This window comes from Mus caroli, chromosome 12, assembly GCF_900094665.2.
Source record: "Mus caroli chromosome 12, CAROLI_EIJ_v1.1, whole genome shotgun sequence".
In the NCBI taxonomy this organism is placed as follows: Eukaryota; Metazoa; Chordata; class Mammalia; order Rodentia; family Muridae; genus Mus; species Mus caroli.
In genome coordinates, this window is record NC_034581.1 from 74,234,432 (window position 1) to 74,255,242 (window position 20,811).

General features: G+C 43.8%; 1 protein-coding gene across 1 annotated transcript in view; it reads left to right on the forward strand.

The window, feature by feature from the left end:
* The window catches only part of Rad51b (RAD51 paralog B), a 512,935-nt gene that overhangs the window by 487,949 nt on the left and 4,175 nt on the right, over positions 1 to 20,811 (forward strand). Inside the window, exon 10 of the mRNA XM_029484370.1 lies at positions 13,773 to 13,851. Within this exon, the coding sequence (XP_029340230.1) occupies positions 13,773 to 13,851 (79 nt within the window). The remainder of the gene's footprint in view (positions 1 to 13,772; positions 13,852 to 20,811) is intronic.

Genomic DNA, 20,811 nt, shown 5'->3' on the forward strand with positions numbered 1-20,811 from the left:
AAAGACACTCCCTGCCCTCAAGGCCCTTTAAATATTACATCCTCTGGACTCTCCCTCACTCCGAGGAGCTCAAGAGGCAGCGCATACCCATACTATGATACTTGGGTCTTCAGTTTCAGACATGAAGTTTTCCTCACAGATTTGCTGAGAAGGTACTGGTCTGCTTCATTTTCCCAACTCTTTCTATTGCTTGGCTCCATTATCATGAGCATGTGCTATTTATATGAGTGCCATTTCCATAAAAAGGGGTGTGTGTGTGTATGTGTGTGTGTGTGTTTCTATAGAAGACTCTTAATGTGATAACACAATAGGAGGACTTTAACCCTTCCCATGCCTCCTCTGAGAGCAGAATCACAAACTGCAGAACCCCACAAAAGGCCTATCTACACATCCCAGCCATATTCATCTTATTGTCTGTATATATGTATGTATGTATGTATGTATGTATGTATGTATGTATGTATTTTTGGTTTTCAAGATAGGGTTTCTCTGTGTAGCCCTGGCTGTCCTGGAACCGTTTTTAGACCAGTTTAGATCAAACTCAAAGATCTGCCTGCCTCTGCCTCAAAGGTGTGTACCACCAACACCCAAACTCATTGTAATCCTCAATTTCAAGGCTATATGTTCCAGGCCAGGGAATCTACAAACTGACTCAAGAAAGCATGCTCTGCTGGTGGTACCTGTGAATCAACAGGGTAGGACAGCTGTGTGCACAGCTTAAATCCAAATGTAATATTCTCATGCAGAGTGCTGACATCAGAGTCCGTGGGGTGGGGAAGATTTTGACTAGACACCTCCTAGCACGCCTCAAGTCAGATCTTCTGAGTGGCCAGTGGGATCTATAAATACATGTCCTAGACATGGAGAGTCAATCTTTCCCTCTTGTTTGAACCTATGCAAAGTTCCTTATTAGTAAAATGAGAATAACACTGCTTCCCTGATAAGAGTGATATGAGATCACTCACACCTCAGTCATGGGCACACAGGAAGAGAACTTGAAGAGTGAATTTACCTGTCATCTCTGTGATCATCCGGAAGTCCGCCAAGAGTTGCAGTGTTAGGAGTAAGCTGCCGAATGGTAACCTGGGGGAATCCCAGTGTGGTAACTCTGTGTCTAGTCTTGTCCTGTTGCACTCTTCTGAGTTCTTCTCAAAGGCTTTCTCGTGCACATCCCACTTCCTTGAATTATTTCAGCATGGGCGCCTAGTTCTGTGGGAAAAGGGTACTGTGAGTTTTCCAATATACTTCATGAACAAGTCACCCTGTGCTTGTATACAGAATGAGATTTAGACACAATCTTATTAAAATTATTGAAAGTACAAAAATATTAGCATGAATTTCTGGTTACATGCTGACTACATTGGAATAAAGTTCTAGATCTCCTTATAGAGAAAAAATGGGTTCTCTCTCTCTCTCTCTCTCTCTCTCTCTGTGTGTGTGTGTGTGTGTGTGTGTGTGTGTGTGTGTGTGTGTGCGCGCGTGCCCCTCTGAATTCTGTCTATTGTCCTTTGACCTTGTCATCATTGGAAGAGGGCTTTAGGGAAATAATAAGAATGTTGTGCTAATAAGAATAATCTGAAGGACAACCATGTTGACTCCTTTACAGTGGTCCTCCACCATCACAGCATGGCCAGGGGTATGGTACATTACACAAGCCAGTCCCACTTGACCAGCTGTTCTTGGATGTGTCAAGCCCAGATCTCAGCCTCTTTACACAGAAACATGTTGCCTTCCTTGAATCAATTCCTGTGAGACTAAAGAATGTCCCATGTGGCCCAAGCATGATGTAATAGGGATGTGTGCTTTAGAACTCAAGACACACCCTCTGAGTTCCTGGCATCTTTTTACTATAATAATTCACAACCACAGCTTTCCTCCATGACCCTTAACAGCCAGAGCTGCCTCGCCTTGGCTGTGTTCTCTAGCAAGCCTGGACTGGAGGGTCAAGCTCTTCTTCCTGTGGGCCTGTGGAGAGTCTGGAAGGGCAGACCTGCCTAACTGGATGTCCAGAGTGCTCTGTGTGGGCAGCTAACTGGTGCTTTTGTTTTCCCCGGGCCTTGTCTATTTGGTCAGTTTTGTTCACATGCTTTAAGGGAAAGAAATAGTGATTTTGCTCACTTGAAACGAAACTGTCTGCTACAGGAAATATTGTAACAAAGTGTAATCCCCAAATTGAGATGAGGATGAAATATTTCATACTTACTTGTAAGTTGAAATTAGTTGTACTTCCAACCTGTGTCTTTGACTCTAAAGTGTGGCCCCCATAGACAGTCACAACTAGGTTGAAAATATAAAGATTAAAAGTTAAATAAATTTTATATAAATATATACCATATACTTTATAAATATACTATATAAGTATATACTATATACTTTACAAATGTACTATATATACTATATAAATATATCCTATATATTTTAAAAATAAAATGTTTAAAGAGAGAAAGAAAACCATATGTAAATCAATGAAAATAAACTTTAAGACAAAAAAAAGTTTCTATCAGAAACAAAAATGGACATGTTGTTGTTAATGTCTGAGACAGGGTCTCAGTGTACAGTTCAGGCTTGCCTTAAATTCATGAACCTTCTGTTTGTTAAAGTCACCAAACCTGGCCTAAAGGGGAAAAAGATACAGGGTACCCACCTAACCAGGAAGATATTTACAATCGATACCCCGGGGCAAAGGGAAAATCAGTTTTTACCAGTGGAGTCTCGCTGGGTATAATAACAACCAACTCCAGGACAGACCCCATGTTCAAGGGTATTTGGCCAACACAAAACTGTGGTTTTGTTTTTTGTATTTTTTTTTTTTTTTTGAAAGAGAGAATATAAAGTTGAGTAGGTAGGGAGGTGGGGGAGGACCTGAGAGGAGCTGATGGAGAAAAAAATATAATCAAAATATATTGTATGAAAAAGTTTTAATTAAGGAAATGTTCCTCCGTCAGGAACACTTAACTATTATAAACATAAATGCGTCTAAAAACTGAACCCCCAAAATAATAACTGAAACAAGAACAAGTTCAAAGGGAAAAGGCATCTAAGATTATCTATAGATAATTCAATAGTAACATTAGGAGACTGCCATATCCCATTTTCAATTATGGATTGATCAGTTGAGCAGAATTTCATCAAAGAAGCAAAAGATTTGAAGAGAGCTGTGAACTTTACAGTGCGCTCATCGGCGTCTCTAGACCACTTCCCGTGGGAGCGGCTCGCTCACTCTGAGTGGAGCACCCTCCAGTATGATCATCTGTAGTCTATGATCATCGGTGTCTCTAGACCACTTCCGGTGGGGGCGGCTCGCTCACTCTGAGTGGAGCGCCCTCCAGTGTGATCATCTGTCTATGCTCATCGGTGTCTCTAGACCACTTCCCGTGGGAGCGGCTCGCTCACTCTGAGTGGAGCGCCCTCCAGTATGATCATCTGTAGTCTATGCTCATCGGTGTCTCTAGACCACTTCCCGTGGGAGCGGCTCGCTCACTCTGAGTGGAGCGCCCTCCAGTATGATCATCTGTAGTCTATGATCATCGGCGTCTCTAGACCACTTCCCGTGGGGGCGGCACGCTCACTCTGAGTGGAGCGCCCTCCAGTATGATCATCTGTAGTCTATGATCATCGGCGTCTCTAGACCACTTCCCGTGGGAGCGGCTCGCTCACTCTGAGTGGAGCGCCCTCCAGTATGATCATCTGTAGTCTATGGGGTTATAATACGGGTCTCAGCACATCTAAAAGACCTGAAATCTGAACAAACTTCTCCAGTTACAATGGAATCAAGTTAGTAACCAATAACAGGCAGACATTTCAAAAATTCTGAATTGGGTACGGACTTTGAAATAAATAACAAAGCAAAGAATCTATCAGAATAGAAAATAGAAAATTGTGACCATTGAAATAGAATATATACTATACCAAAGCCTACATGACATAGTTGAAGTGGCATTCAAAGGAAAATCTATAGATTAAATGTATATAGCAACATTTATTGTATGTAAATTATATCTTAATAAAACAAGTTCATTTTGAAAGATTAAAGATCAGCTTTACTGATTAAGTTTATATTCAAACACATGTGTATAGTCATCATATTTTTGCTGATTCTATTATATTGAGGAAGAATCACTGATACTTTCAAGTCACATATGATGTACACTAAAAAAACAAAACAAAACCCAGTGTGGCTAATCAGATATATAAACAAACCCTACTCTTACAATAGTTATATGCATGTGAAAGTATTTAGGCAAGAATGAGCTAATGTTCACAATTTACTTTGAAATGTAACAAATACAGGTGAGTTGATAGGTAACTAGGATGTAAATATAAAAAGTGTTAATTATAAAGCAAGATGATTGGACTATAGGTATTCATTAAAAACATTCTCCATTTTGCTGTGTACTTAAATTTTCTAATAATGAAATATTGGAATAGAACAGTAATGGCTTGTGCTGTAAGATCGAGAATTGACAAGTGGGACCTCATGAAACTACAAAGCTTCTGCAAGGCTAAAGACACCATCAATAAGACAAAAAAACCACCAACAGATTGGGAAAGGATCTTCACCTATCCTAAATCATATAAGGGACTAATATCCAATATATATAAAGAACTCCTGCTTGTGGACGTTGTACATCGTGGTGCGCACTAGGCTCCGCACCACGATGTACAACGTCCACAAGCAGTGACCTGGAGGGCATCATCTTGAGTGAAGTAACACAATCACAAAAGAACTCACACAATATGTATTCACTGATAAGTGGATATTAGCCCAAAACTTAGGATACCCAAGATATAAGATACAATTTGCTAAACGCATGAAACTCAAGAAGAATGAAGACCAAAGTGTGGACACTGTGCCCCTTCTTAGAATTGGGAACAAAACACCCAGGGAAGGAGTTACAGAGACAAAGTTCGTAGCTGTGATGAAAGGATGGACCATTTAGAGACTGCCGTATCCAGGGATCCATCCCATAATCAGCTTCTAAACGCTGACACCATTGCATACACTAGCAAGATTTTGCTGAAAGGACCCAAATATAGCTGTCTCTTGTGAGACGATGCCGGGGCCTAGCAAACACAGGAGTGGATGTTCACAGTCAGCTATTGGATGTATCACAGGGCTCCCAATGGAGAAGCTAGAGAAAGTACCCAAGGAGCTAAAGGGATCTGCAACCCTATTGTTGGAACAACATGATGTACTAACCAGAACCCCGGAGCTCTTGTCTCTAGCTGCATATGTATCGAAAGATGGCCTAGTCGGCCATCACTGGAAAGAGAGGCCCATTGGACTTGCAAACTTTATATGCCCCAATATAAGGGAATGCCAGGGCCAAAAGAATGGGAATGGGTGGGTAGGGAAGTGGGGGGCGCTATGGGGGACTTTTGGGATAGCATTGGAAATGTAATTGAGGAAAATATGTAATAAAAATATTAAAAATCAAAAAAAAAAAAGAAATATTGAGGAGAAAGCTGTGAGGAAAAGCTCCCTCTGACCATGCCCTGTAACTTACTACACAAGGATCCCACTGGGCTGAGGAAACTCTGTTTTCCTTAAGGAGCACATTCTCGTCTAGATAATACTTTCATAATCCAATGTTATTAGAAGACACGTTGGAAACAACCACTAGAGAGATGCCATCAAAGAACGTAATAGTATTCTGTGGCAATATATGATCTCACAGCCTCAGGTGCAGAACTTCTAGGGGGTTTGTCCTAAAACCTAGGAAATCCCTATTTCATAGAGATTTAGGCCAGCTTACTTTCTGTGACTAAATGTCTATGGGAGACGTGACGTTGGCCAAATGGAAATAAATTAATAAATCCAGGCTTCCTGAGATACAGTCTATTTTCCACCCTGCCATTTCCAGCACTGTATACCTCTTGAGCCCGAGCCTCTCTGATGTGAAAAGACAACTTAGATGCCATTAAACTCCCTGCTGGCTCTTCTCCCATGCCTGTGGCATTGTTGCTGAAGCTTCTGTGTTCCATGGAGAGTGATTTTCCTAGTGACGAAGCAGATTCTAATCGGGGTCAGATCTAGAGACACACAGCAGCTGCCCCCGCCGCCTTTCCTGTAGGTCCTTCAACACAATGACAGGGAATTCCTACGGGAATCTCTGGGTATACTTCAGATCCCCCTCAACTTACTACCTCCTTGCAGACACAGACCTTCCTGTCTGAAGCATTTCCGGCCCTCCTGTCCCTTAGCTTGGAGGACTTTACTCAACCTGGGGAAGGGACAAGCCTTGAGGTTATTAATCTCTTGGATTACTTGATGCCAGGCCAAGCAGCTTTCCTCCTGGGCTTCCAATCATTTGAGGAACCCTTTTGCTAAGTCTTCAACAAGGAGGCAAAACCCTGGCATGCAAGATTATTGTCAGTCTCTTGGCAGAGCTAGAGGAAAGATGTGTTTAATTTAGCAATGGGTTTTATTAGCCCAGACTGCAGATGAAATGAGATAATAGGACCTGCATTGAAAGACATTTCAGAGTCCACAGGTTTCTCCTGAGCTCCTTAGTAGGACCACACATACAGATGAAAGGATCAGACATATCCTGCAAGTACATCCCGGCTCAAGTTATCAACAACTACAGAATCTTGCTGATCGATGGAAAGACTAAGAAAGAATTGAAAGGCTAGCAGGAAAACATGGGTGAGTGTGCAAGGTGTCACTTCTGAGCTGGCTCTCGGTTGTTTCTTACCACCGTTTCCTCAGCTGAACACACTCCATTGTCATTGTCCAACAGAGAGCAGAAAGCCAGCCCAGCTAGCCACCTGCTCCTACGGGAAGAAAAGGTTTTCTGTACACTTTGACTCTGCCAAGCCCTTTACTCCAGCCCTCACCCTCAACCATTGTGAGCTCTAGGATGTGGGCGGGAAGAGGAAGAAGAGAAAGGAGGAAGGTGCTCATCACCAGGGTTAAAAGCAGCCTTCCGGGCATGGGAGCTGGGGAAGAGAAAGTGGGAGCGCTGGTGCCAGCCTGCCTCCGCACATGGCTGCCTATTCAAACTTGCTTTCCTAGGCCACAAAGACAAAACTCACTGTTTCCTGAGACTGGGCTGTATTGCAGGAACTGATGGAGCCTGCCAGGACCAAATCTCTCCAAAAGCACCCTCCAGAATAGCCTTTATTCAAAACTCCAAGACCCTGGTCCCTATTGTATACCCTGGCCAACCACAGAGGAGGACCAGGCTGGGCTGCTCCAGATGATAGAATGCCTGTATCATAACAGAAGGGCACAGGCACTATTCCTGGAAGGTGTCCTCATCCTGGAGAAGGACTCCTGTGCCCAGCACTTTCCATTCCATGGCTCCTTTTCCACTTTTAAGCCTCATAGAAGTAGGGTCAGGCCAGGAAAAACATATGATGCTATAGCAGTCTGGAACCAATGGCTTGACTTTGGGTCCTGCCCAAGCGAAGTCTCTTGGCAGAGACTGGGGAGGTAGCCTGCTCTTTTCTATGACATTTTCCAAGACCCCTAACTGGGGGAGAAACAACAGATAAGTTTTTTTTAAATAGATACAAGTCAGATGAGGTCTGGCAGGTCATCCATCACTTTATACATTTATTCATTCCATCTTTTGCTCCAGAGAGGAACTTGTTTTATATCAAGAGCATTCTAGAAGACGTGGGAGCCAAAAGCAGCTGATTGTGATGGTGGCTGCCACCAAATGCTGTAGATTTGTTGCCTCTAATCATGCTATGGAACAGCAATGAGGGCTGGAGAGATGGCCCAGCAGTTAAGGGCACTGGCTGTTCTTCCAGAGGAACCATGTTTAGTTCCCATCACCCACACAGAAGCTTACAGCTCCAGAAAGAATCCAATTTCCTCTTCTGGGTTCTGCAGGTACTAAGCACATCACAGTACATAAACATACATGCAGGCAAAACACGCATACACGTGAAATAAAATAACATTTAGTATGTGTAGTAACACACTCACACATTTAAAGGACAGTAAATGAAAACAGTTTCATTCTCAGAGAGCTGCAGAGACAGCATGTGTGCATGTCCGGTTAGGGAGGAGTGACCCTAAGCTGGGGAGATGAACACTAGTTTCTGGAAGAGGCAGCGTTTGCACCCAGGACGAAAGGCTTAGGCATTCAGAGACGAAAGGCAATGCCAGTGTGGAAGTCACAAGCCATGAGGCCACTGCACAGATACCCTGGTCAGTTCTCTCCGCACCCCCTCTTGTCCCCTCCCCCCATCTTGAATCATGCAATAACCTTACTGTAGGGAGGAAATGCCTTTATTTGCTAGTAGTTCTTTTGCTTTGGCTGGTGTTTTCACCCCCAGAGAAGTGGATTGATCTACATCTGTCAAACTGGGGGTTGACATTTGGTGTTGCAAATATAGACTTTGGAACCCTCAGAGGCAGAGCCCACTTTTTTTCCCCCCTACAAAGGACTCAGGGTTTTACTAGTCTCTAGGCCTCCTTGTAGACCTATGTGCTGGAGAAGATAGAGGAACCGTTGATGTACACATGTACACACTGGAACACTTCAAACACGTGAGAGAGCACTGAACATAGGGAGCAGAGGAGCCCACGTTACCAGCGGTAAAGCTGTTTGCTTCAGAGGATAGTTTACCCTGGCGGGGGTCGGGGGGTGCACAGTGGCAAGTGGGTAAAGTACTTGCTAAGGAAACATGGCTGCCTGAGTTCAGATCCCTAGTACCCATGAAGGAAACCAGGCATGGCAGATTGTGCCTCTAACCCCAGTTCTCAGAGACAGGGTGCAGAGACAGGAGGGTCCTGGGGGCCTGATGACCAGCCAGGAGAGCCAAAACAGAGAGTGCCAGGTTTAATTGGAGATCCTGTCACAAAAAAAAAAAAATATGATTGAGAGCAATACTGAAGACATTGAAAGTCTAGCTAGGGCCTCCACACTCCCCTGATATGCTACACATACACACACATATACGTAGATGCTAGCTTTTAGTTTGAATGGTAAAAGGGGACAAAGATATAGGACATTGGGTCATGTTTCAAGAGAGAAGAATCTTTGTGTATTTACAAAGGCATGCAGCATTTGTCAGTATCTTCATTGACATTTATGGGGCTAAGGTGTGATTTTTATATTCCCCCCACTAGTGTGTGTGAAACACACCTATGAAAACTCAGAAGCTATGTAGACTTCCCCTCAACCTCCAGCCCTTGTGACTGCACCGAAGAACCCTGTGATCATGAAGTACTTTGGACTTTGAACCACCCTTGTTTGCTCTCCTTTAGGCGTCCTCCTATTTGTCAGTTTGACGTTTGGATTTTGTTCCCTATCCAAACATGCTGTGCATTCAGTAAGTGCAGTTTGCTAACACAGCCCCGCCCTCTGAGGATGCTGAGCTTACACCTGAGCCCACACTTGGTTTTTGAGCACATCTCACAGCTGATTTGTTTGAATAACATTCCTAGTCTAGTTTCTGAATGCCAGATCTCATCTCTCCTAACCTGGCACCAGTAGCAGGTACTCTGTCCCCAAAGAGAAGGCCTTACATTTATTACAATAAAATTGTACCCTGTGAGATATATAGAATTTTCTGGTTACCTCTTAATATATAAATCTTTGACCTTTTGCTAAAATAAACATAGGATTTATCTCAACATTTTAGTCAACTTGAGATTTATTTGATTATCACAGTTGCCTGTTCTTTATAAACTCCTCCTCCTCTTCAGATTTATTTATTAAATTTTATGTATATGAGTACACTAGAGCTGTCTTAAAGCATACCAGAAGATCCCATTACAGATGGTTGTGAGCCACCATGTGGATGCTGGGAATTGAACTCGGGACCTCTGGAAGAGCAGTCAGTGCTCTTAACTGCTGAGCCGTCTCTCCAGCCCCTATGTTTGTCTTCTGTTACCTATTCAAGTCAGCATCCCTTGGGTATGTTCAGTTATGTAATCCTCAGCCTTTTCAGTGAGCTTGTGCCCTTCTATTTAAAGCCAAGCTCTTCTCTAATCACCACTCCTGTCCTGTCCTCTTTTCTGCTTCCCCCTTCATAGATTGCCTAGCATACTGCGGCCACTGGTCATTACCTTAGAATGTAAGGTGTGTTGAAACAGAGGGGTTTATTGTCACTTTCTTCCCTACTGGGCTCCATGTTTGTTATAGGGTATGACCAGATACAGCCACATCCTCACTGGCCTCAGTAAAAATGCTGAACATGACGAGGCCAAGGTTAGATTGGGGGGGGGGCACCTGCTGGAGGTTGCTGCCCCTCCTAGATTGCTAAGGACTATTTGATCACTCACAACCCCACTTAATGCTACCAGCATCCAGGCTTACCCATCTTTACTTTATCCAATAGGATATCAAGAAAGCTGATCACATTTTTTTTTTTTTGCTATAACAAGACATTTTGTGTTGGAGATACCCTCTCATCTATCAGTCTGAAAGGCCTCCTCCTCCCCGAAAGGAAATGGGCTCCATCTGATATGGTTTTCTCACTGCCTCTCACTGACTGCACACAGATGTTGCTTCAAGACAGAGCATTTTAATCAGTAGCCTGTCCAAACCCCATGACTACCTTCAAGAAAGTCCTTCTAGATACAGTGACCCTTGGCTCATGCTCAGGACCTTGTTTGTGGGATGGTAGACAATGTCACCAGGAGTCAGACAGCTTAGATTCAAAGGCACTGCTTCTTCAAGTATTAAAACATTCTACTTTTTTTCTAGTTCTCAACTTCTGTAGTCTATAAAAATCATATAACATTCAAAATGCGATACCTTATTGCATTCATATTTGATTATACTCTTTTTGCCTCTGCTTCTTGTTGCTACACACAGACAGTAAAGATCCTAGATTTGCCAGGTGTGATAGCGAACATCTTTAATCCCATTACTTGAGAGGCAGATAGGCAGAGTTTACAGAATAAGTTCTAGGACAATCAGGACTACACTGAGAAACCTTGCCTCAAAAAACCAAACCACACAAACAAAAAAGATCCTAGATTTGGGGTTTTATTTATTTTCTTTAATTTTGGTATGGTTCCATTTCCATCTCTTCCCAGATTTAACCCCCGTAGCTCCTGACTGGCTCCAGGCCTCTCAACTCATGCTTTCCCATTCCAGACTTCAGAGTCCGGCTGGCCTCGCAGGCATGATTAATGGATGCCTGTGAGAAGCACATCTAGATGTCTTGGGCAACTTTCAAATTCTACCAAGTAGGTATTCTACCAAATACCCGGGGCCTGCAAGTGATTACATTAAAGTTTGGACCACACTCCCCACTGAAAGAACATCCTTAAAATTCACACGAGCTATCCCCCAAACTATCGCAGTCAGGAGATGACCTGCCTTAACTTTCATAGGAGATGCTTTTGACGTTGGCTCCAAGAACCATGAGCTAGTGCATCAAGGAACTTTAGAACAGCTACAAAAATGATCAGGATTAATTAGAGACTCCCTTCTGGCATAAGCTAAGTGTATTGTGTCTCAGTGGTAGAGGGCATTTGGGAAGCACGGAATATGCGTGGTTCCGAGGACCTCTTACTTATTCTGTACTTAGTACGTGTTGGACACCGTGACAAGTATTTCTCTTCCTAATCTAATTTTTATCATAACTTATTGAGACAGGTATTTTTTTAATCTTTATTTAATATATGAAAAAAATGAAGACCCCAAACATTCAGGCTGTCTAGAGTGACAAGTGTTACTGTTAGTAACAAACGCATTTGAAACACAGAGGCTGAGACAGGTAGTTTTGTCCTGAAAGGCCAGGTGACCTGGGTATGAAGGAGGCACTGTTGCTCTCTCAGACCACCCTTACCACACATGGCTTCAGCAGCAGTAGCAGGAGCAGCAGCAGCAGCAGCATCTGTGTGGGTGGAACAGGTTCCTGTCCTTGGGAAGGAGGACAGGAAGAGACCGGGGTATTCAGCTTCTTATGAAAACATAAGCCAAAGTTTTACCTATCATTTCTACTTATGTTCCATTAATCGAAGCTTGCACACATGACTACATTTACTTAAAAAAAAAAAAGTCAAAGAAATGTAGGAACTTGTAAGTTATTTACTAGAAAGGAAAAGGGGGATAACCTAATGAGAGAAGCCAGTGTGCATAGGCTCTGCCCAGGTGCCTAGCTGGAGGCTGAGATTCAAACCCTGTCACCAAAACTTGTGATCTTTTTGTGTAATTGACTCTCAGTAGATGCTGAATTGAGACATGTGTGTAAACTTTTTTATGGCTTGGAATCTTATTTTCCTCCTTTGCTTCCTTAACTACCAAAGTGATTCTGTGACAAACTGTCACTTGCTGCAGACATTTTTACTTATAAAACAGGACATGTGTCCTATCAGTCGCGTAGAGATATTATAATAAAATAATCCACCAATTATTTCCTAGGTTTTTTGGTGAAACTTTATTTTTTACATTTAGGGATGTGTGTCTGTGTCTGTGTGTATGCATGTACCTGCTGGGACATGCAGGTAGAGGTCAGAGGTAACTTATAAAAGTGGTTTCTTTCCTTTCCACTTACCATCTGAGTCTTAAGGATCAAACTCAGGCCATCAAAGTCTGGAATTTTTATTTTATTCCAAATAAATACATGCTGATTACTTTGTGTTTCAGATAACCAATTCACATACCCACTGATAAGCACTTGATATATAAATATATATATATGTGTGTGTGTGTGTGTACTTTCCAGATACGTACAGATAAATACATATATGCATACATACATGTTCTGCAAAATGATTCTACACAAATTATTTTTACCAAATAATCACCATCTTTACAGGAGACATTTTGTCTTAGGAGAATGTCATTGTTCCAAATCCTCCAAACATTTCATTTTTTGCTGGAGTGCGGATCACCTGTGTGCAAGAATGCTTAATGATCAAACATTCAGGGGCACAATGCAATATTGGCCTCTCACACCTGTGGGTCTCCTGCCACTCCTGGGCCTGAGTGGCTAGCTCTGTCCCGGGCACCTCCGACTCTCCTGACCAGTGTGGCTCTGACAGGAGTGTAAGAGAACAGATAGAGCCCTGGGCTGGGAACTGGCACAAGCCAAAAGAAACCATGTAGCCAAACCCACAGTCAAAAGCCAACAGAAATACCCCATGCTTTCAGCTAGAGAAAGCACCATCACCCACATGGTAAAAGGTGGAAGTGCACTCAGTAAGGAGGGCCAGTGAAACAGCTTGCCCTTGTTTCCCCCAGTGATGTAGTTTACGTATTTTATATAAGAGTAACGATTTTAAGGGTAGCTTTGGTTTTTTTAAATAGCTAAGTTATGGGTAAAATTAGAGAATCAGAGTAGGTTTATCATTGATTGAGCAGAGAGTAACTATTAAACCATATCACATAAAATAATTTTATTTCTAGGAGAATTTGTTTAAGAATATAGTATTTAGTGGCATAATGTTTGAGATAAATGGCTTTCCTAGGTGACCACTTTGAGATGTTTAAGACTCATTTGAACATTTGGTTCAAAAGAAAAAAAAAAACTTTTTTTTTTGCTTGTTTTGTTTTTTGTTTGTTTCTGCTTTTGTTTTGTTTTGCTTCTTTGAGCTAGAATCTCTCTACATAGCCCTAACTATCCCAGAACTCACTATGTAAACCAGACTGGCCTTGAATTCGTAGAGATCTACCTGTCTCTGCCTCCTGAGAGCTGAGATTAAAGGTGTGTACCACCACTGCCTGGCTTTCTAAAATATTTTTAATAATAAATTCAATGTATTATATAGTCTTGTGCTGTCAAAGCAGAATGGGAGTGAGTAGAGTCTCATGCTAAACTTTTGTCTAACTCTGGAAAATATGCTCTCTCTGCAGATTCTCATTGCCAAGTCTCCTCTGGCTGCCTTCACCTCCTTTGTCTACACCATCAAGGGAGAAGGCCTGGTTCTTCAAGGTAAGGTTCCTCTGCTAAACCTTCTCTGTAAGCGTGTTCTTGTCAGGGCTGCTCACTGCCAGTGGTGAGTGTTGCCTGGGTCCTTTTAGATGCTAGTGCAGGGCAACTCAAAGCCCAAGGGCAGTTAGCCGATGGTATTTATTTTACCCTGATAAGATCAAGAGATTTGGCACTTGTAACAAACATTTGTCAGGAGGGAGGAAGAGTTACAGGACTTAGTAAGAGAGGAAGGGCTGGCTCTGCTGCTCTGCGGTACATTCACTTATATTACTGCACTATAACAAGCAAAACAAAAGGAAAAACAAGCAAAAAACTGTCCAAATGGGACAACACCAGAAAGAAAGAAAGAAAGAAAGAAAGAAAGAAAGAAAGAAAGAAAGAAAGAAAGAAAGAGAGAGAGAGAGAGACCAGAAAGAAAGAAAGAAAGAAAGAAAGAAAGAAAGAAAGAAAGAAAGAAAGAAAGAAAGAAAGAAAGAAAGAGAGAGAGAGAGAGAGAGAGAGAGAGAGAAAGAGAGAGAGGAAGGAAGGAAGAAAGGAGAGAGAGAGAGAAGGAAGGAAAGAAAGAAAGAATGAAACAAACAAAGGAAAAAATGAGGTTTAATTCATAAAGAGATTCTGTAGGCCAATATGAAGTATGACCATAAAATTGATTTTAAAAGGGTGTGTGTCTTTCTACATAATCTCAGGTGCCTGTGCATATTGAAACCTGAGGTTAACAGGTGTCTTCTTCTCTTCCTCTCTGCCTTCTGTTTGAGGTTGGATCCCTTGCTGAGCTTGGACTTGACCTTTTGGCTAGTGTGGCTAGCCAGCTTGCCTCAGGGAATCTCCTATCTGTCTCCCATATTGAGATTGCTGGAGGGCAGTCACAGGGCCAGCTTTCCACAGGGAGCCTGGGATTCTCTTTCCACAGGGGCTCTGGGGTTCTGAACTCTTGTCTCCACACTTTCCCAGCAAGTGTTTTACCTACGGAGTTGGCTCCTCAGGCTCATAATGGGGTTTTAACTTACTTAAATTTTGTTTCAAAGAACCATTTCCTTTAAAGCCAGTATTTGTCTTAGGAGAATGTCTGGAACGATTCTTATTGTTTGTGAGAACTTGTCTCCACCATGGTGTGAACTGTGCAAAGTTTTCAATGCCCACAACCTGCAGGGCTGTGTGGGAAATCCCTGGACCATCGTTTCCCTGTGCTGAAGTCCCAAAGACACTTCTTCTAGCTTATGCTCTGTGGTACCATGGTCCTTGGGTTTGAAAGGAACCAGGTTCTTGCTCAAGGCAAAGCTCCACTGGACCAGAGCCAGGGCAGTTCCTCAGCCTAGATGCTCCTTACCCTGCCTAGGAGAGGCTCTTGACATTGCCAGGTCTTTCCAGAAAATACTTAACATGCAAAAGGAAAGTCAAGACTTAGATGATTCACCTCTTGAGTGAACTGTCTAAAACTGCTCTGTGGATTAAGACGCGTTTAGGAGTCACATTTGTCCTGCACTGTCAGGCCAGAGGCTCCACCCACGGGGATGCTAGGCGAACATCTGCCCGGAACCATAAAGAGCCTTTTGCCACGGCTTTGCATGGGAGGAATGCCTACCCTGCAGGGTTTTATGAACTCAGGTTTTTCCCCAGGTTTGTAAAACGCGGCCGTTTTCTCTATGTCCCCAAGGAGACTACTGCATTGCAGAGGCGCAGCAGGGGCGGGATGGAGAGCTCACACTTCCGGATGAGGGATAGGCTTTAACCCTCCCTTTCCTTCCCCACTCTAAAATGTCTGCCTCTTAATGGACTCTCAAGCAGTGCATTTGTTTGGTGCAGCTGAGCTCCACAGCGGGAGACTCTCAGGTCTACAAAAATTTGGGGTAAGAACCACTGACCTTTGGCTCTTAGCCTCTGACTTATGCTATCCAAGTTCCTTGGTAAATATTTTTTTTTTACAATTGCAAATATTGTTTTCTGACAAAGAAGCAGAGATTTTAAGACCAGATTAAGCAAAGCAAACAGCAGGCCCCTTTGTTACATACTCTGTAAGGGTGTATAACTAATAAACAGACAGAAAGCTGGGGTTCATATTTACCCAGGGCACTGTGTAGGTTTGGAGTGCCTCATTTTTAGAAGCTGTCTTAAAAGATTAGTAGCCCAGTAAATAGAAAATTTAGATGAAGATTTCAGAAAGTCTAAGGGAAAATTGCAAGCTAAATTCAGGAAGAAAAGAATCTGTTCTGCCCAGAGAGCTTGTAGTGAAAGCCCCCCTGCACAGCGTTTCTAAGCTTTGTCTAAAGTGGATAACATCAGTCAGGGGTGTTGGCAGGGACCAGATTCACTGGTTCCCTCCCTCCTGTTCATTCCTAAGGCCATGATTTAGATGAGAAGAGAGAATTATTTACAGAAGAATAGAAACTGAATATAGAGTTGATGAGTGGAGGTCAGAAGCCAAAAGGGCCTCACAAACCCAACAAACTGCGGGAATTTAATTCCCAGAGCCTACATTAAAGAGAAAAGGAAAAAACAAAAAAAAACAAAAAAACAAAAAAACAAAACCCACAAACCCAACCAGATGCAGTGGCACACATCTGTAATCACAGCAATCCTATGAAGAGATGAGAGGCAAACACAGGAGGGGAACCCTGAAGCTGGGCTATCCTGAAGTATATAGGCATGGCAAAAATAACAAGAGAGACCCTGCTTCTCAGAAAGGAGGTAGAGAGGCTATTCAGTTAGAAGTGATTGCTGCTCATATAGAGAACCCAGGGTGAGGTCCAACATTCACTGGCAGCTCACAACCATCTGTGACTCCAATTCCAAGGGATTTGATGCCTCTTCTGGCCTCTGTGGACACCAGGCACACATGTGATGTGCATACATATATGCAGGCGATATATTCTTACACATAAAATAGAATCTAAAAAGGAAAAAGAAAAAACAGAAGGTAGAAGAAGAGATCAAGCCTCAAAAGTTGTCCTCCGACTTCCACATGCATGCTATGTCATGTATGTACATGAGCATATACATGCACATACACAGTAATAATAATAATTAATAGTAATAAATATAGCTACAGAGGAAACTAGAAACCAGCAAAGAAAATATGTTACCGAAAGGGATGGACCTGGATCAATATGTCCAGGAAAGAAGAGAATTCAAGAAAATGTCAGGATGAAGAGTTTCCAACCAATAGAAAACATTCCTGGGGTGGGGCTCCACACCTCACTGGCTGCTGGTCCCAGTTCCCCCAGAAGCACTTCCCTGTGAGGGACCTCTGTCCCCTGTCAGCAATGCCTCTGAACCTCTCATGCCCTGCCCTCTTGCCATGTGCTCCTGACTCTTCTGGGGAGGTGGGGGTGGGGGTGGGGGTTAGGGGCTAGAGTTGTTCTCCCCAGAAAACCTGAGCCTCATTTTTATCAGAAAGAGTGCTTGGTTTTCCGTTCCAACTCTGCTGTGTGATTTGGAGAAAAGTCTCTGGGGCCCCAGCTTTTAAGAACCATACAGTAACCTGTTATCAGTCAGCAATGAAACTGGTGCGTAAGAACCAGCACTGAGGGGGCTGGATAGCTGGCTCAGCGGTTAAGAGCACTGACTGCCCTTCCGGAGGTCCTGAGTTCAAGTCCCAGCAACCACGTGGCGGCTTGCAACCATCCGTTATGAAACCCGATTCCCTCTCCTGGTGTCTGAAGACAGCTACAGTGTACTTACATATGATAAATAAAATAAATCTTAAAAAAAAAAAAAAACAGCATGGAGCACGAAAGGGAACTGAGGGGAGAGGAGAGGAAGGAAAACAGGAAAATATCAGGTTATATCACATGCAAAAGGACCAATCCATATGTGTGTCTGTATGTACATGGTGAGTTATGTATGTAGACCACAAGTGACCTGTGGCTTAGACTGCACTAGGCAGCCTGAGCCATCCCTAAAGGCCTCCAGACTTCCATGTACCCACTTCTCCTGGGAGACCACATACTTATGTCTCTCCTCTCAGTACAGTCGTTACCTTGAGATCACCACAGGCTGAAACACACAAGCGTACTCTCACCCCGATTTTAGCAGCTGAGCATGCCGGAAGCCCTGCGTAGTCCTCAGGTTTAAAGCAGAGAATCCCTGCTCCCAGTATAATAAACCTGGAGAGGTGCCTGCAGCTGAAGCCACAAAGCTTTCCTGGTGGAAACCTGCAGTTCCTGCCTGTAGGACACAGAGGAGGGCAGTGGGGAGGTTACCTAGGAGGCTGGGGCAGGTCCTATAGGCTACTACTAAGAGAATGGCAGGTGCCATTGTAGCTTCCTGTCAGTCTGGAGTAGAGAGTGAAGCTGGAGTGGTGGGAAAACACTGTTAGCTCACGCTGGCTACTCTGGGGGTGGGGCTGTGAGTGACCGTGGGAATGGTCCCTCGGTGCCTTTTATCCCTCTGCAAACCCCAAAGATTGCTAATACCTGAAGCTCTCTGTGCACAGCAGAGAGAATGAAAGGTGAAGGCGAGATGTGATTGACCAGCTCCACAGGCCATTCCCCTCACGAGTTCTCAAGGATTAGGACGGCAAGATGCAGGCGGCGGCGACTGGGGGCCTGACACCGTCCCTCCTCTTTGTTCACTGGCATGGGAGAGACAATGAAAGGGCAGGCTGGAAAGACCAAGGGGCTGGTTAGAGATTTCTCAAGCTGCTTTTTGAAACCCTTGAAGGAGCCAGTCCGTGCTATTGTTGTAGTAAAATAGAAAGCGGAACTATTCTCCTTTGGAAAAAAAAAAAAGAAAGAAAAGAAAAGAAAAAGTAAAAGAAAGAAAACCACCCTCCCAGGCATCTTCAGGAGGCTGCTGGACTGAAGCCATTAACATGGTAATACCATCCTGTTTGCATCGTCTTTGTCTGCCCTGCATTTGTCTGGGATTCTGCCTCCTCACGCTAGGCGAAATACTTAGGCCCCAAAGGAGAGGGAGCCAAGCACCCAGTGGCCACCAGCTTCCAAGGGCCCTGGCCTTTAGCAGGGGCCCAGGTGGAGTCCGAGGGAGAGTTCGGTCCTTTGTACAACTGGATGGAGGATGTTGGGAATGGAAAGGGACTGTGAATCTAATTTTCCTTTACCCCTCCCTGGAAGCCTCACCAAGTGGTAACAGGGCCGAATGAAGCAGAGAGGTGCCAGGACTGATGGACTGGGGGGAGGGGGGAGGGGGTCAGGAGGGAAGCAGGAAAGCCATTGATTTGGGGGATAGGTTTTAATAGGGGTGGACGTCTGAGCACCAGGCTACGATCGAGAAGACAGACTTCACAGGGAGTTCCAGTTTGACCTACATCTCTCTGCTCATGCCCATGGTCTCAGTGAGCTACAAATGCACCACTAAGGCTGGTGAAATGGCTCAGCGGGTAAGAGCACTGACTGCTTTTCCGAAGGTCCTGAGTTCAATTCCCAGCAGCCACGTGGTGGCTCATAACCACCTGTAATGAGATCTGATGCCCTCTCCTGGTGTGTCTGAAGACAGCTATAATGTACTTATGTATAGTAATAAGTAAAGAAATCTTTAAAAAAAATGCACTGCTAAAAAACAGCACTGGGATGGAAGCAGAGATGGGAAGCCAAGTGTGTTGCTGATGCTAGGGGTAGAGGGATTGGTGCAGGGTGGGAGAGGCCAGCTGACCCTTCTAGAGTCTGACTGGGTGAAGGACCTTCCAAGGAGGAAGCTGGCCCAGTGACTGAAGAGGATGGATGAGGAGGCCCGCTGTTGACTGCTTTGTCTTGCAGTCTCCCCTTTCCTCAGGAATCCAGGGAGTGGTTGGGAAAGCAGAAAGCCAAGTTGTTTTTAAGGAGGACAGAAGACAGCTTCATTGCCCAGTGAGACAGAACTTTGTATGTCTTCCATTGTTTTTACAACACGAGGCTCTAGCATGACATGTTGGCTTTGGCTCTATGCAGTCCTGTACTAGTTGAGGTTTGAAGGAGCTGGGGGGCGGGGGGGATGAGAGAGGAGACCGGACCACCCGGACATGGCCCCTGAGGAGAGACACAAGTGCCAGCAGCTGTTTCTTTTGAGAACTGGACAGCTGCGTGTCTCTGCTCTGTTGCTCAGTTTTGTTTTGTTTTGTTTTGTTTTTGTTTTTGTTTTTTACCTTGTTTGAGCACCTTTGGAAGCTTACGGGGAAAGACATTAATCTGCTCTGAATGTTTGTCCCAAACTTGGGCTAAAGTCTCTAACCCCACTTCCTTAGTCCTAAGCCACCTAGGAGACAATATGGAAGAATTCGTTCCCCTAAATACTGCCATGTGGGTTTATTAGCCTTCATTTGCAATCAGTAGTCTATGTAAAGGTTTCATTTTTGGCCTCTTATACTCAAAGTGACACCAAAACTTCTCAACGTATTTCCAGCCGGGTACCGATGTCTACATAGTAAATACATCCCACATACCTGGCACAGCCCAACATTCCTGTGGGAAACTGGGCCAAGAGCCCTGAGGTTTGGTGAAGCAGGCAATGCTGATTTTCCTCCAGAGATCATGGAGGCAGAGGCAGAGCTGGCCTTTCACTGAGTCCCTGGCCTGCCAGGTACTGATGCAGCTCTACTACTGACCTGTAGCCCCAGCCTGAAAACATTTTTGTAAATACAGAACAATGCAAAAGTCATAAAACATGAGTTTTATGTATATCTAATACCTAGAATTAAGTTTGAAAATTCCCATTGGTTTCACTTTCTTTTTTAAATTATGAGAGTAAAACTTAGCAAAGTTCAAGTCTCTAAAGCTAGCGCCCAAGCCTGCCCCTCCACCCCTCAGTTCACAGAGTTGGGCTCTCCAGTGTTGCCTCTCTTCCCTTGCTGTTCTTGACCGTTTTCCTGTGTAGGTGTGAAGCCACACGGAATGATCTCTTCTGGGGTACGTTCTAGAAGCTGTGAGGATAGTTTATCATGCGCAGTTTACAACTTTTCTTTTGTCCTTTAACGTGCTTCCGTGATATTTCTTTTTTTTTTTTTTTTTTTTTTTTTTTTTTTTTTTT